Source organism: Mytilus edulis, chromosome 3 (genome assembly GCF_963676685.1).
Source record: "Mytilus edulis chromosome 3, xbMytEdul2.2, whole genome shotgun sequence".
NCBI lineage: Eukaryota > Metazoa > Mollusca > Bivalvia > Mytilida > Mytilidae > Mytilus > Mytilus edulis.
Genome location: NC_092346.1, coordinates 14,429,384 through 14,448,040, shown reverse-complemented (window position 1 = coordinate 14,448,040; position 18,657 = coordinate 14,429,384). Strand labels below are relative to the sequence as shown.

General features: G+C 33.3%; 1 protein-coding gene across 1 annotated transcript in view; it reads right to left on the bottom strand.

Annotated features, from left to right (window-relative positions):
* Positions 1–4,951: 4,951 nt before the first annotated feature.
* Positions 4,952–18,657, bottom strand: part of LOC139515061 (serine/threonine-protein phosphatase 6 regulatory ankyrin repeat subunit B-like) — a 64,645-nt gene continuing 50,939 nt past the window's right edge. The window contains exons 4-5 of the mRNA XM_071304621.1: positions 11,027–11,123; positions 4,952–9,264 (exon numbers count right to left, since the gene is read on the bottom strand). Coding sequence (XP_071160722.1) covers positions 4,952–9,264; positions 11,027–11,123 — 4,410 coding nt within the window. The remainder of the gene's footprint in view (positions 9,265–11,026; positions 11,124–18,657) is intronic.

Sequence of the window (18,657 nt, the reverse complement as noted above, 5' to 3'; positions counted from 1 at the left end):
ACCGTATACGGCACTCGTTGTGTTATTTCTTTGTTCAGTTCAGTAATGATGGCAGGTTATTGTGACTGAGGAAGAATAAAAAGTAGTAAAGTAGTCAGCAAGGTGAGATAATTCAAAATTTATACTTGCCATGTGAGATTGTTTTTTCTTTTATAAAACTGTTTGTATAATAAACACATTTCATAGCAAATCTAGTGTCTGTAAAACAGACAATATGAATACCATCACAGAAAACATCTATTGGTGCAGAGCTTCTTGCTATAAATAAAAAATTGAAACGTTTATTTTTTTCTATTTTTTCTGATGAATAGATCAAACCTATTATAATTTGATAAACTTTATTTATTTCAAGGTTTTCAACATTTTAGTCTTAGAAACGTGTTTCATTCTTAGTTATTATTGGTTCTCAACAAGCTTATAGTAGCTAAAAGTTCTCTTAGATCTGTACTTTGTGGTTCTGTTAGTGATATTTGTGATTTGTATCGATCTGACCAGTTAAGCCCTATTTGACTGTTACCGTACTATGTTCCATGTAAGGGAGTGGTGGGACTCCCTCCAATCATGTTTGACCCTACCATGTTCTGTATTAGGTTATCAAAGGTACCAGGATTATTATTTAGTACGCCAGACGCACATTTCATCTTCGTAAGACTCACCAGTGACGCTCATATCAATATATTTATAAAGCCAAACAAGTACAAAGTTGAAGAGCATTGAGAATCCAAAATTCCAAAAAGTTGCGCCAAATACGGCTAATTTAGTCTATGCCTGGGATAAGAAAATCCTTAGTTTTTCGAAAAATTCAAATTCAAAGTTTTGTAACAGGAAATAAAATGACCACATTATTGATATTCATGTCAATACCGAAGTGTTGACTACTGGGTTGATGTTACCCTCGGGGACGAAACGTCCACCAGCAGTGGCATCGACCCAGTGGTGTAAATAGTTATCAAAGGTACCAGGATTATTATTTAGTACGCCAGACGCGCGTTTCGTCTTCATAAGACTCATCAGTGACGCTCATATCAAAATATTTATAAAGCCAAACAAGTACAAAGTTGAAGAGCATTAACCATCCAAAATTCCAAAAAAAAATGTGCCAAATACGGCTAAGGTAATCTATGCCTGGGATAAGAAAATCCTTAGTTTTTCGAAAAATTCAATTTCAATGTTATGTAACAGGAAATAAAATTACCACATTATTGATATTCATGTCAAAACCTGTCCAAAGTCAATAGCCTGTTATTCAGTGATTGTTGTTTCTCGCTTTATTTCAAATTGTTTTTTGGTTTATTGTTTTCTATAGAATTCAGGCCTTTAGTTTTCTTGATTGAATTATTTTTTGTAGTATTTAGCCTTTTAGAGCTTGCTATGAAGAATATGTTTTGCTCACTGTGTAAGCCACACAGTGACCTATAGTTACTTAATGTTTCTTTGGCATTTGGTGGAGAGTTGTCTCATAAGCAATTATTCAACATCTTCGAATTTTTACAGATACATAAAAGTATGCATCTTTTTTTTTAAATATATAATTGGGGTACATAATGATTGTATAAAGATGTCATAAAGGGTTCATTTCAACTTTACCTCATTTTCATTGATCATTGATTTGATGTTGAGGTGATACAATCATTCTATACCCAAAATATAATTTACTAACATTATATGTCTGAGAAGCAGCCTTAGTAATGAGGAAACTTAAATGCTGTTAAATGAAGCAAACATGGTTTACTTTTTACAAATTATGACTTGGATGGAGATATTATAAAAAAGAAGATATGGTATGATTGCCAATGAGACAACTATCCACAAAAGACCAAAATGACACAGACATTAACAACTATAGGTCACCGTACGGCCTTCAGCAATGAGCAAAGCCCATACCGCATAGTCAGCTATAAAAGGCCCGATAAGAGTTGTCTCATTGGCACTCATACCTTATCTTCTAATATCTATGTTCACCTTATAATCTTCAATAAAAATGATGTCAATGTCATAGGAAATTTTAGATGACAGACAGGCAATAAACCAAATATCATGATTATAGTGACCTCTTACAGATACACTGTATATATAGTATATACAAATCTTTTATGTATAATTTTCATGATTTTGAAAGGTATTTAAAATAGTTTCAAGAAGTAAACATTAAATAATTTTTTTATATTGGTATTGCTTTCGAAATCTCAGCAAATTACAAATGAAACTAGAGATACAATTTTACTTGATTCATAATGCATATTGTGTGTTTAAAAAACATTTCCATTTGTTATCCTCAGCCCCTCTCCCCCTTTCCCCCCAAAAAAATCAATCATCTGAATAAAGTTAGTTGCAGATGAATTTAAGGGCATCTGATACAGTTTCAAGGGAGATAACTCTTGGCACGACGTTAAGCGTTTGAATGCCCGCAAAACGTCACTTTTTGCGGGACGTAATGCGTGTAAATTTCCGTAATAAGAAACGTAATGTGGAATTTCGATGCTCCAATTCCTGTTTCTCCCGCATGCTAACTTCTACGCCATTAATATTAGTGCATTTGATTCTAACAGGATAACAGTCTAATAACATCATAAGAAATAAAACAAATTACTGTTTCTTTGAGATGTTCAACAAAATATCGTATAGTGAGACATTTTATTACAGCACAGGAAACCAATGATATTTTAAAACTAATACCGAAAATGTAGGTACACGCCGCTAATATAAACAATGAAGCAACTTTTATAAAAGAACAAAGTTCTTATTTCTTCCACGTTGCACGTATTTTATCTAACAAAAGGCAATAGCCAACAATATGTTTATACACCCGTAAAAATTTTGACGGGACGTTTTATGGTATACAAATGCCCCCGTCCGTCTGTCCGTCGCAAACATGGTACAGCATAGTATCCAAATTTCATTAAACTAAACATGGTTCTTTTTTCAGTCATGATGGTCAAACGATCTGTTTAATTTTTGGTGAACTTTTTGAGTTACAGGACCTTGTATCTAAAACAGGTTTTTTTTCACAATTCGCGCTGCATCTCAAATACGATTTATGACTATTGATTAAAAATTTACACACTTCTTAGTTATATTAATCTGAAGATCTGTATATACTTTTTGAGGATGATTCAAAATTTGATTTTAGAGTTATTGAGTTTATGACAAAAAGAGGGTGTTTTCACATGTCGCGCCGTATCTCAGAAACTATTTATAATTATTGCATAAAACTTCACATACTTTTTAGTTAAATTATTCTTATATCTGTATATTTTTATGTGATGATTCTTTAATTCATTTTTGAGTTTTTGAATTTTTATTGAGCTTCAATTTGGTGATCATATAAGACATGTTGTGATATACAAACTTCCTATTGAGCAAGAATAATGAATGAGTCAAGATATACTTAGCATGACTTCCTGTACAACCCCCGTTTTTTTTTAAAACATGAATTATGTTTTTTCATAAGACGACGGGCGTATCATGCGCTCGTAGAACATCTGTTTATTTTGTTCTTTATATTTTTTATAAATATATCAGTTTTATAGAAAGTTAGCAAGAATTGTACACTTGAAAAATGTAATTAACCAGAAGGACCGAAAGGACAGACAGAAGAATGGACGTGCGATATTTTATGTACGCGCTATATGGTGAAAAAAATATATAGTTATTGACCAATAAAATTACGCTATGTGAGAAGGATTTTAATCGCAACTAATCCAATCGTTTTTGCCAAATCAAAAAATTCAAAGTTATAGTTTCATTGTTTGGACAAAAGCATTCTTTAGCAAATTGAAGATTCTCCTTTATAAGATTTTGCTTTTGTTTTCTGACCACATAAAACAGAAGATGTGGTATAATTGCCAATGAGACAACTCTCAACAAGAGACAAACATGACACAGAAATTAATAACTATAGGTCACCGTATGGTCTTCAAGAATGAGCAAAGCCCATATCGCATAGTCAGCTTTAAAAGGTCACGAAATGACAATGTAAAACAATTCAAACGAGAAAAGTAACGGCCTAATTTATGTGCTGCAATTTATGTACAAAAAAAAAGAAGTTCCATTTGCAGGATAATGATGAGTTCACACGTAATTCGAATTCGATTCGCATTAACTAATTCGAATTAGTTTAATTCGCATTCGAAATGCTTTACGTCCTAACGTAAATTCTAATTCGAATTGCAATGCGCGTTAAATTTGATTTACTGTCCAAACGACGTTAACTTTTAATTCGTATCCACCAACAAAACCGGATTTCTCAGTGATTAAAACGTGAATAAAAGGATTTTAAGGAATATTTGCAATGAAACAGCAGCCCACCAAACAAAACAAAATAAATCTAGAGGTCAACATACGGTATGAAATAATATACGAGTGTGTACAGTAAATGTACCTGTATGTCAAGTTCTAAATTGCCGAGTCTTTAATTTTAAAAGCCGTAAAAATTATCAACAGTCCGTAATAACTTTCTTGAGATGTTTCTCACTTAGACCACAAACAGAGAGAGGTATTTGTTATTCAAATGATTTTATTTCCGGAAACAATATTACCAATTTATAGATAGTACTTTACAAGCAATATTTATACATCTGAAAATGTCGCCGGTAATTTGCAGAGATAACGTCGAAATTGTCTGCCAACGACGTCGTGCACTTTAGCTCTAACGTTGAGGTTACAAAGGGGGGGGGGGAGCAATTTTTAGGATAAATCGCGTTTATCATGGAATCAAGCACGGTGAAAAATATCTGCTCCAAAAAATTTATAACATTGCCTAATTGTTTTACAAAATTGCACAAATCCCCAATTTTCAGCCTCAATTTTCTCGAAAACAAGCACGGTGACCTATGTTTTATTTTGTGTTTTATTTTATAACTCGCCAAGGCCTACAACATATTACAAAATTATAAAAATGACATTTTATCGAGAAACTGTATCGGATGCCCTTAATTAACATGCAACATGCCTAACCCTTACCGTCCTTTTCTGTATGATCATTTTCACCAGCCATCATTGCAGGTGACTGACTCCACTTATCACATGGACTAAAGTCTGCTTCTCTGTCCACTACCATCTTTGCTATTTCTGCATGACCAAATTGTGTAGCCATCGTTACATCTGACTGACCATGACTGTCACTTTTGTCATAGTCGGCTGCTTTGTCTAACGACATCTTTACTATTTCTGCATGACCATGTTGTGTAGCCATCGTTACAGGTGACTGACCATCATTGTCAATTTTTTCATTGTCTGCTGCTTTGTCTAACAACATCTTTACTATTTCTGCATTACCATGTTGTGTAGCCATCTTTACAGGTGACTGACCATCACTGTCACTTTTTTCATAGTCTGTATTACAGTCTGCTCCTTTATCTAACAACATCCTCACTATTTCTGTATGACCATGTTCACAAGCCTTCATTAAAGGTGACTGACCATACACATCACATGTATAACAGTCTGCTCCTTTATCTAACAACATCTTAACTATTTCTGTATGATCATGTTTACAAGCCTTCATTAAAGGTGACTGAATCCTTCTGTCACATTTATTACAGTCTGCTCCTTTATCTAACAACATCCTCACTATTTCTGTATGACCATGTTCACAAGCCTTCATTAAAGGTAACTGACCATACACATCACATGTATAACAGTCTGCTCCTTTATCTAACAACATACTCACTATTTCTGTATGACCATGTTCACAAGCCTTCATTACAGTTGATTGGCCGTCACTGTCACATTTATTATAGTCTACTCCTTTGTCTAACAACATCTCAACTATTTCTGTATGACCATGTTTACAAGCCTTCATTAAAGGTGAACTGTCATTTTTATCACATTTATTATAGTCTACTCCTTTGTCTAACAACATATTTACTATTTCTGTATGACCCTGTACACAAGCCTCCATTAAAGGTGACTGATCATACACATCCCATTTACTATGGTCTGCTCCTCTGTCTAACAACATCTTAACTATTTCTGTATGACAATGTTTACAAGCCTTCATTAAAGGTGACTGACCATACACATCACATTTACTATGGTCTGCTCCTCTGTCTAACAACATCTTAAATATTTCTGTATGACCACGTTCACAAGCCTTCATTAAAGGTGACTGACCATACACATCACATTTACTATGGTCTGCTCCTCTGTCTAACAACATCTTAACTATTTCTGTATGACAACGTTCACAAGCCTTCATTAAAGGTGACTGACCATACACCTCACATGTATTACAATCTGCTCCTTTATCTAACAACATCTTAACTATTTCTGTATGACAACGTTCACAAGCCTTCATTAAAGGTGACTGACCATACACATCACATGTATAACAGTCTGCTTCTTTATCTAACAGCATCCTCACTATTTCTGTATGACCATGTTCACAAGCCTTCATTACTGGTGACTGACTCCTCCTGTCACATTTACAATAGTCTACTCCTTTGTCTAACAACATCTTAACTGTTTCTGTATGACCATGTTCACAAGCCTTCATTACAGTTGACTGGCCGTCACTGTCACATTTATTATAGTTTACTCCTTTGTCTAACAACATCTTAACTATTTCTGTATGACCATGTTCACAAGCCTTCATTAAAGGTGAACTGTCATTTTTATCACATTTATTATAGTCGGCTCCTATGTATAACAACATATTTACTATATCTGTATGACCATGTACACAAGCCTTCATTAAAGGTGACTGACCATACACATCACATTTACTATGGTCTGCTCCTCTGTCTAACAACATCTTAACTGTTTCTGTATGACCATGTTCACAAGCCTTCATTACAGTTGACTGGCCGTCACTGTCACATTTATTATATTCTACTCCTTTGTCTAACAACATCCTCACTATTTCTGTATGACCATGTTCACAAGCCTTCATTACTGGTGACTGACTCCTCCTGTCACATTTATAATAGTCTACTCCTTTGTCTAACAACATCTTAACTATTTCTGTATGACCATGTTCACAAGCCTTCATTAAAGGTGAACTGTCATTTTTATCACATTTATTATAGTCTGCTTCTCTGTATAACAACATCCTCACTATTTCTGTATGACCATGTTTACAAGCCTTCATTAAAGGTGACTGGCCATCATTTTTATCACATTTATTATAGTCTGCTCCTTTGTCTAACAACATCCTCACTATTTCTGTATAACCATGTTTGCAAGCCTTCATTAAAGGTGACTTACCAAACACATCACATTTACTATGGTCTGCTCCCCTGTCTAACAACATCTTAACTATTTCTGTATGTCCATGTTCACAAGCCTTCATTAAAGGTGACTTACCATACACATTATATGTAAAACAGTCTGCTCCTCTATCTAACAACATCTTAACTATTTCTGCATGACCATGTTCACAAGCCTTCATTACTGGTGACTGAATCCTGCTGTCACATGTATTACAGTCTGCTCCTCTGTCTAACAACATCCTTACTATTTTTATATAACCATGTTCACAAGACATCGTTACAGGTGATTCACCATACCAATTACATTTATTATAGTCTACTCCTTTGTCTAACAACATCCTCACTATTTCTGTATGACCATGTTCACAAGCCTTCATTACTGGTGACTGACTCCTCCTGTCACATTTATAATAGTCTACTCCTCTATCTAACAACATCTTTACTATTTCTGTATGACCATGTTCACAAGCCTTCATTAAAGGTGAACTGTCATTTTTATCACATTTATTATAGTCTGCTCCTCTGTATAACAACATCCTCACTATTTCTGTATAACCATGTTCACAAGCCTTCATTAAAGGTGACTGATACATCCTGTCACATTCATCATAGTCTGCTCCTCTATCTAACAACATCTTTACTATTTCGGTATGACCATGTTTACAAGCAATCATTATGGGTGATTTGTCATCATGTGTACACCTGTTTACATCAACACCTTGAATAAAACACCACTCAACCAAAGAAACATCTCCTATATAGCAACAATGTAATAAAACAGTATTATAGGTACCATCATCGCCTTCACTCAGACTTTTCTTTCTTAGATAATGTTTATCACCACTAAGTGCCAGCTCTCTCTGTGAAGATATATCGAGGGTATTAAGATGGGACAAAAATGTCTGTCTAAATTGTGGTATCTTCATATTGATGTTACTAAATACATCCTGTAGGTTTCCCTTTGACCAGTCATCCAACATTCTCTTAACATACATCTCATGATATTCAGGAGGTATAACAGTAATAAACTGATCCATCTCATCTTTTTTTTCTAATAAAAATCTTTCCTTTATCAAACCACTGTCCGCATTTTTTATCAAGCAATGGAGTATTTTCTTTCCATAGTAAAAGGCTAGAAAGTCAAATATTTGATCAGGTTTAATCTTATACACATTTTGTTCTTTCTTAATGTAAGTATCTCTTAGTGAGTGAAGTTCGTTGATTAAAAAAAGTCTAAATGTTCTCCTGTCCAATTCACATGCCGCACAAGTGTTCTCAATGATAGATCTGTTTTTTTCATCAGTTTCATCTCTCAACATTTCTTCTGTCAACTTGTTGTTAAACATGACACATAAAGCCAACGCGCAATATTTATCTAAGTGCCCTTCCATCAGTAGGTTGTCAATCTCTGCTTTATAAACTAAAAAGGGATTCCTTAATATATTTGTAACATCAAGTGCAGGATTATCACGATAACGTTTACATAGAAGTGGGAAAAAATAATATAAATCATATAAGTCAGTTAATTGAGAGGCTTTTGTTTTCACATATAACTCTGCTATTGACTGTTTTTCAGCTTTTGACAAACGCATGGTCTTTGAATTCAGGTTACATACACATGACTTGAAAATTGATAAAGATTTAAACAATTCATCTTGGTATATTTGTAATCGACAAGCTGCAATTATTTTTGTGTATACTTTGTTTCGAAGAAGATCGTTTACTCGTTTCATGACTGTATACCAACTGTTAATTTCACTCTGGTTTATGGAGTAGACTCCACATAAATCATCAATTACAAACAAAGTTTTTTGAAACGGATTGTAAAACTTCACAATGTCAGATGGATCAGAAACTAGAAGAACATCATATCCGTCTGTAGACATTTCAAGAGCAACATGTCGGAGGGTTGCTGTCTTACCTACACCAAAACTAGCAGTTATAGTAACACAACTGTTTTCCTTCAAACATTTCAGTACATGTTTAGTAGATCTGGTCTGAATAAACATCTTGTCATTGCGTGTCCAGTCTTCAAGCATCTCAGCGTTATGTACTGAAATATAAATCAATGATCATTATGAGAATGACCAAGATTATCTTTACATTTGCTATAGAGAGAAAAAAACAAATTTTAGGACATAAATGTGCATAAATAACCAAAATTGCATAATTCTCACTTGTTCAAATTAACTAGTCTGAATTAAACTGTCGACAGAGATATGTCTTCTCTTGATGCAATTTTGACAGTGTAAAGCAAATGTTGAGATGAAATTGGCAATACTTTTACATGTAAATTATGAAAAACATTAAAAGTCAATGAATCTTGACTGAATGTACAGGGCCACACTTTGAAATTGACAATGCAAAATACCAGCATACAAAATATTACTGACTTTTCACGAAATGTTTCTTTTGAACTAAGCAATAGTTTATGGATCATGACTGAGGGGGAACGGTCAAATAATCTGTATGGAAATATGGTTAGCTAATACTTTATCTAAATAAGAAGATGTGGTATAATGCCAACGAAACAACGTTAAATCCGATTCACAATGAATGAAAAGTTAACAATTATAGTTATAAAAAAAGTATCGTCGCTTGTTAGTCTTGTGTGGACGTGGCGCGCGTCTGGCGTATTAAATTTTTAACCAGGTACCCGTTGTTGGCTATTAATCGTTTGTTCCTCCCATTTATTTGTATTGTAGTCCTGTCACGTAATAATGTCATTTTAATGTTAACATTAACATTGCCATTAAAGCAGGAGGTTTGGCATGCCACAAAACAGGTTCAACCCACCATTTGTATCTTAAAATGCCCTGTACCAAGTCAGGGAAATGGCCATTGTTATATTAAAGTTCGTTTCTGTGTGTGTTACATTTTAATGTTGTATTTCTGTTGTGTCGTAGTTCTCTTATATTTGATGCATATCCCTCAGTTTTAGTTTGTAACTCGGATTTGTTTTTTCTCTATTGATTTATGAATGTCGAACAGCGTTATACTACAGTTGCCTTTATTCATATTATTAAAAAATAACCCCCAAAATCAGTTCCGACCTTCCGTTTTGTTATCAGAGATTTTGATACAATTCCATAGAGGTCCGAACACTTTAATTCAAGTTATTTTCTGGAAACCAAATGTGTCAGACAACAATGACAACGTCATACTATGATACGAGCCCAATTTGTTTTAATTTATAAAAAAATGTACAGTTACGCAAGCAGTGTCATTTAGGGAAAATAATTAGTATAAGGAGTCGACCAATGATTTTACCCATGTTGACTTATTTGTAAATCGTCTCTTATTAATATTTTCTGCTTTAAATTTTTTCGATCTATCAGTTATAGTTTTCAAGATAATAGGCATAAACAACAAAAAAACACTTACATATCATACATAGGGGCAAAACTCCTACAAAGAGTCGACCATTAGTTTGGTATGTCCGTTTCAAAATGACCTTTAACTATTTTGGTACCCCTTAAACTCCTTTATATTAACATTATTCAAAACCTTCTATCATGTGTTTATTTCTTTATCAAAATTATCACAAAGATAGGACATATGTGTGCCTTTCAATGTCTGAGGGTCATAAGAAATCCCAACTTCCATCACAATTTTTATGAGCACCCTAACCTTAGATTCGGCTTGATCTGCACAAGAAAATCGTACATAAATTAAAGATATAAATTGTAACTGGTTATTCATTGTACAAACGGTAATGTCATGCAAGCCTGACCTCTAAATTTTAAAAAAATGTTACAAGGTATCAACTTGACCTAAAATGTCAACAAATCAATAAGACTTATCCTAGTTTTTACCTCTTATATTCCAAGGTACTGTATTGTTATCTAAAATTCTTGTTCTGAGACGATCACACTCCTCTTTAATTGCCTGTCCACCCAATCTTTCGATGGCCTATAAATATAGTCAAGAAATCGGATTATGTTACTTAATATACAAGTTAAAATGACATATTTTATCATTGAAAAGTTTTAGTAAGCAAGTAACTACATGTATACTTCTATTGGTTCTACATCTGTTTACATATAAGTTATTGCAGTTTATGTGCCTGATGCAAGTCAGGAATCTAACTCATCAGTTGGTTGTTTATTGTACATAATATCTAAGGAAATATTATGTAATTTAGGAAATTGGTTTTAATGGTATATCTGTGATTATTTCTGTTAAATTTATTCACTCTGGATTTTTTTCTAACTTAAGGTAAATAAAGAGTTATTCTTTGTTTTAGAGTGAATACTGAACTGTAACTGCCTCACTCCTTTAAATACTTAACACTATGTCCAATGTGAAATAGGTTGGTAGTATACAGAAAACATATAGAGGGGTTCACTTAGGAAAGTTTAAGTGTTAAGTTATTATTCGAACATATTCATCATTAGGGTAATATTATGATGGAATAGTCAATAGATGTATTTAAGTATATATTATTATATTTCATATATAATGATGATTTGAAATTCTTCAGTTGTTTATAGAAAGGAAATCAAAATAATACAACCTAATTGTCATTTAAGGGCAATAACTTACTGTTGAAGATTTTGGTTATTATAACTTTTTTTTAAGATCTTTGTATACTAATCAGCTTGGCTGTTGGCTGTTTACAGTTCCTACGTTTTCAAAATAGTTGGCACAAACTCAAAACTGGAAATATACCTTGTCATGTAAGGGCAATAACTCCTAACAGAAATTCTTTGACAATTCCTTCATTTGACTTATTTGTAGATCTGTAGAGAGGTTCTCTCTATAAATTAAAGTTTTCAAGAATATAGCCAAAAATTCAAACAAGATTGATATGCCATATAGCAAACTGCCCCTGCCACAGATTGAAAAAAATAGTGTGTCACAATGTGTCTTTGTGATACAAGAGTAAAGATGACGTCAGTCTCAAAACTTCTACAAATATTTTGAAATCAATATATGGAGGTATAATATGATCAACGTCACACAATGGCATGTAACCCTTTTAAGAATGAGAGCACTTTGTCAAATTGCTTCAAATGAGTTCAGTTCATAAAAAATCATTGTGGTAAAAATGGTCAACTCAAAATGATAATGATATGGTTAACTACATTTTGTTGCAAATAATGCTGTCAAGTTTGAAAACTATCTGTCTTATTATCTATCTGTTATATCCAGAAGGTGTTATTGGATACAAAACTTCTGAAATATGACAAAAGTCCCATATCTTCCATACACATTGTTGATTCAAAATATTACTATGATATGGTCAACTACACATGATGGCAAACAATCCTTCAAAATGTGAGAGTTTTCTATCAAACAGTCTAAATAGAAGTTGCATTTACAAGGTTTTAAAGTTACACAACAAACAAGAGGCTGTAAAGAGCCTGAATCTCTCATCTGTTATGTTTTCCTTAACAAAATTCCACAATAATTTTGCTTTTTAATATATACTAATGAGTGTCTTAAAAATCCATTTAAATATTCTTTGTATCTGTCACATTTGTTTTAAATGCATTTTGCCAAACATGTCCATTTTAGTTATAGTGGTTGTTTCTTGACGTATAGGAAATACAATACAAGATTTATAAAAGATATTCTGAAACTCATTCAGCCTAAGTTTTGCTGAAATTTCTTCAGCAGTTTTAAAGCAAGAAACTAGATGAATAATCTCTGAAAAATTATCTTTATCATTAATAATATTCAAGATAATAACTAAAAACTTCAAAATTTACTAAAAATTACCAAATCAAGTGACAGCAACACAACAATTGGTATTTAGATGAAAATTTCATGGCTGATAGAACTTGACCTATTTAAAAATTTGACTTCACATTAGGATAGATTTGCTTTAAATGCTTTAGTGTTTCAGATATCAGCCAAAAACTGCATTTTACCCCCCATGTTCTATTTAAGCAATGGCGGCCATGTTTTTTTTTTAGGAAATAGAAGATAAAACACAAACTTTATTGTATCTACCCTAAGGATCATACAGATTAAGTTTGGTAGGAATTAGTTTAGTAGTTTCAGAGGAAAATATTTTTCTGAAGTTAGATAACATGATCAACAAATTATGAAAAATTGTTCTTAAAATACAATAACTCCCTAATGCCCGCGTCACACTGTCCCGATTTTTAAATACGATGGACACCCGAATGCGAAAATTGTAAGTTCGTGCGAAGTGGTCCCGATCTCGTTAAAATACCAAAAAGTGACCGAAGCAAGTACGATGAATAACGAAGTCTATACGATGGTGCCGAAATTATATACGATAGCAAAAGATGGACATACGAAGGTTAACCGAAGACGGGTATTTAAGCTTCATATCTCAGCCGAAGCCTACACGATGGATTACGAAGGCGACACGATGGATTACGATGACGGCGCGATGGCCATACGATGTCTAAAAGACGTCGTGTACAGCTTGAAATAGCATAATACACAGGAAATTGGTTGCTCATTTTTTTACCTGCTGGTTCTAAAGACAATATTAAAGGTATTTACTGTTACTGAATGTTTTGGTTGATTTCTAAAAAAATAGTTTATGTATCAAATATGCATATTCAATTTACCATTTTCTGCATGTGTCATACAAATATAGTGTCCATATTTGTCCCCAATATGTTACATACGAGGGGATGCCACGCTCGGCATTGTCTTGTTTGAACTGTAAAATGTGTGCACTAGTCTGAGTAATCACCCATAATTATGCCCATGTTTACTGATCTATCTTAAAGGTAAGGTAATGGGTTCGTTGATCCCTTTTATTCAAAAAGAGCTCTTTCCAGGAGAATATCATAATACTATAGACAAAACGAAGGGTGTGGGGAAAGCAACAAATACGGCAAAATATGACATATAGAAAACAAAATGGTTATGGAGTAAACATTCGTGTGACAATAACTCAGACGATACATAAAAAGTAAGGATAACGAAGAAAAAGTTGGTTTCCCTATATACGTGTACCTGCAGTGTTGGTGTACGAGGCGCGTTTATGATTTTCATTATGTTACTTGATATGAAAAATTGACAAAAAATAATATTTTACTTGTAAAAGTAAATCCTGAGCCTGTAATAGCTGCTCTTCTTGTTCCATTTGAATTAATAGAAACAACTCTGTCACATTTCTTGTTCTCATAGAATCATATGATATGGGCTCCATGTTTTGTGAACGTCTTTCTTAACTGTCGTATTAGACTGACCAGTGCATATCGCGCATGGCACTTTAAATGTATTTTAGCGCGAAAATTAACTTACATTTAGGTGGATTTATTGCCGTCGTAGTTCAATCTTGTCGCCTTCGTACTTTTATTCGATGGCAACACGACGGGATTACGAGGTCTTCACTAAGTTGTGTTGCCATCGTAAGACCTTCGGGTAGCTTCGTGATTCATTCGTGTAGAAATCGTAATGTCAAAACTGCCCGATGGAAACGATGGAAACACGAATGCAATACGATGTTCAAAGATGCATTCCCGGTGACATTACGATGGTGAGGATGGTGATACGAACTCAATACGAACCCTCAACATCGGACGCACCTTCGTGGATTTTTTTAACATGTTAAAAAATTTAGAACCCTTCCCGAAGTTGTCCCCGAAGGCTAGAAAAAGTGGCCGATGGTTCTACGATGGTTAAAGATGGCACTACGAATAACCCGATCTGGATACGATCAGTCCTGATTTTGAAATTTTCCATAATCGTGTTGCCATCGGCGTAAAAATCGGGACAGTGTGACGCGGGCATAAGGGATCAAATGACAATTTTGATCATATCAACTTATTTGTAGATCTTAATTTGCTGAACATTTTTGCTGATTACAGTTTATCTTTAGCATTAATAATATTCAAAATAATAACCAAATACTGCAAAATTTCCTATTACCAATTTAATGCAGCAACACAACAATTTGATAGCAGATTCATTTGAAAATTTCAGAGCTGATAGAACTTTACTTAATGAATACTTTTATCCTAGTCAGATTTGCTAAATGCTTTGGTTTTTCAGTCGGGGCACTTAGCGAACTCCATAATATTATGGAATTCCGTAATTTTTGTGGAAAATTAAAGTTGTCTCCCTTTGACTAACAGGCTAAATTTAAGATGGGAGATAACTATATTTTGAAAGTGATTCTCTAAAAAAAAACAAGGGAGACAAATGAAATCTATTTATTGTTTTCTTAACTACAATGGAAAAAAATATATAATAACATGAAGGGATGTTACCTCGGTGAAGAGTACTCGCTCGGTAAAACATTTACAAAATGGAAACACAAAATTATATCCATTTTATGTATTGTGGGTCTTTCATTGTTTTATATATGATCATATATATGTAAACTGTATATTATGTATAATGTTTTAAGCCATTGGCTCATACTGAGGGCTCATATGGGCGTAAAGTGCTTTTCAATAAAGAATTTAAGGACTTATAAACGTAAAACCCTCAACATTATAACAATGGACTAGATAATATGAATTATATACCATATAAATCATAATTAAAAGCTGATTTAATACATGACATACATGTTCTTATTTTATTATGTAAACTGACAATTATCTAATCCAGTAATAAAGTGATATCTATAGAAAAATTATTACTCAAACAACAGTATTAAGGGACCGTAAAAAACACATTTTTAAAATAATCAACAAAGGGGTGATGTTTGAACTAACTGATGATCACTGATGACTTTAATAATTTTCTGAGGATCGACATAAGGTGCATTGAATTTGTCTGATCTAAAAGTAGTATCTTGACAACTGTCCCTGGGATGAGGCTAATTATCAACTTTATTTGTAACTAACAGTCCTGCTGATGAAAATACATGTATATGCTCTGACGGTATAAATGGAGAGGGAATGACTTAGATTAGCTTAAAGTGTAAGATTTTGAAAACTGATCTTGTTCATGGCATACCTCTGTTTGGGAGAATTTTAAATGAGAGCTAAGCGGAAATATTCGATTCGTATTTTAATTATCGAAAAATATTAGATAGTATAATTGCAGGACATAAATACAACTATTGACAAATTGTTGATGCAATCACATTGACGTATGCGTATCTGTTTCCATATGTGTGCTATAAATACATTATAATCTGCAGAGATATATAAACTGTGTAATTATAAATCGTCTAAGCTACAAAATATTGTGTTTTATCAATGAAGTGAAATACGATACTAATACATCTGTGTACTGTAAGCTACAGTAACAAGGTATTTGATTTTTAATGGCTCAAGTGCATCAGGAAACCTCATTATAACTAATGATAGTTCAACGATTAGACATTTCTCTTAAGCTAGAGGTCACATTGGTACGCTGATCCCTCAAATTGCACTTGCCACTTTAATATATAATATTTTGTGATAAAGGTTTAGAGATTTATAATCGCCAACTTTGAAAACAGACAACGCATCATAATACACAAGCGTAGATATTAGTTATAAATTATTATTTTTGTTATAACTTTAATTGTTAATATGCTTCTGAAGGAAAACAAACTAATCGACGACACAAAATAAAATAAAACTATTGAAAAAGTCTATATAATAGAAAAACACTCGCAACAAATTTATGAGTTTGTTTGAATGTTAAATTCGTTTGATTTTTTTTTTTCGTATGTTCTAACTTTCACGGACTTCAACGTGAAAGGTTGCTGGAATTTAAATTTAATTTATAATTAATGCTAAAAGCTTGTGATATACTAGAACTCTTTTCTTCTCGCGTTTGTTTGAATTATATGACTAATGTTATGGCATATTCAACTAAACTGGGAAGCAGCGCTGTGTTTTGTTTACGTGCTAATGTACATGTAGATTTAAATAGTCAACAAAACTTAATATGACTCCGCGAGCACCACAGTCTTTCCTCTGACATATAATACAGGGGCGGATCTAGCCATATTAAAAGCTTTAAGGGGGGTCCCAACTCAGGACAAAAGGGGGGGGGGGGGTCCAACTATATGTTCCCATTCAAATGCATTGATCGGCCAAAAAGAGGAGGGTTCAAACACTCGGACCCCCTCCCCCTGGATCCGCTAATGTAATAGTTTTTATTAATTGCCTCGAAAAATATCACTCATACGAATAATGTCTATGCCAGCACGAAACTGACGGGTCGGTTTGAACATGACATGACACATTTAATTATATTGCAATACATGTATTGTAATCTTTCTTTTAACATAAGCACTATTGTTCATATGTTCAATTAATTTATTAAACTTTTCTAGGAGTTTTTGCTTAATTTATTCTAATAATACGGTAGAGAATTAATATTTCATGAAGGAAAAAAATTGTAACAAGTCGACCTTCAGTATTATTGCATTCATCACACAAAAGAACTACAAACAAGCTGTCCCAAGTCAGGATCATGTAATTCAGTGGTTGTCGTTTGTTGATGTATTACATATTTGTTTTTCGTTCATTTTTGTACGTAATTTAGGTTTGCATTGTTTTATATTTGTCATTTCGGAACCTATTATAGCTGACTATGTGGTATGGGTTTTGCTCATTGTTGAAGACCGTACGGTGACCTATAATTGTTAGTTTCTATGTCATTTGGTCTCTTGTGGAGAGTTGTCTCATTGGCAATCATACAACATATTTTTTATAAGATAAAGTTTAGTTCATGATTTCTGAAATCTTTCAACATCAAGAATCACTTACACAGTGAAAATTGTTTTTCTTGAACTTGAGGTGAGTGATATTTTCCCCATATCGAAGTCCTAACTAATATTTCATGTCGAGTTTTTAGCATTGCATACTGAAAGAGGAAAACAGGAATATTGCAGCTAGACAAAGTCTTTCAATTGCAGCTAGACAAAGTCTTTCAATTTTATTTATTCATTCATTGTCTGCACTGTAATGAAAAATTCGAATTACCTCTATTTTCACTACTGTTCCGGAATATTGTGCGAGTTAAAACAACACAAAAAAAACGCCAGTTTAATAATAACAGGAGGCTCAAAATAGCCTGTGTTGCTCATCTTGGTCTATATCATATTAGACAAAGACACACTTCAACATTGTAGACGAGAAAAGTATTATTAAATGACAAAAACAGATATGTTTTTTTTTATCTTATATTGGCGGTCATTAAAGTCTGTTCAGTTTCTCTCATTTATATCTTATTTAGGACTAAATGCTTAAGTTTCAGAGATATAAATCAAACACTGCATCCCCGCTTATTTACGATTTAGCCATTCTGCCATCTTGGTTGATGTTTGGTCAATGAATACATTTTTTTTAACTAGATACCCTAGGGATTGTTTATGCAAAGTTTGTTTTAATTTGGACAAGTAGTTTCAGAGGAGAATTTTTTGGCAAAGGATTACCGAAATGTAAGACAAATTGTGGGAAATTAACTGTAAAAGGCAATAACTACTTTTTGTAGACCTTGTTTTGCTGAAAAAGTTTGCTGTCATCAGTTTTTCTTCATGCATGGTAATATTCAGGATGAT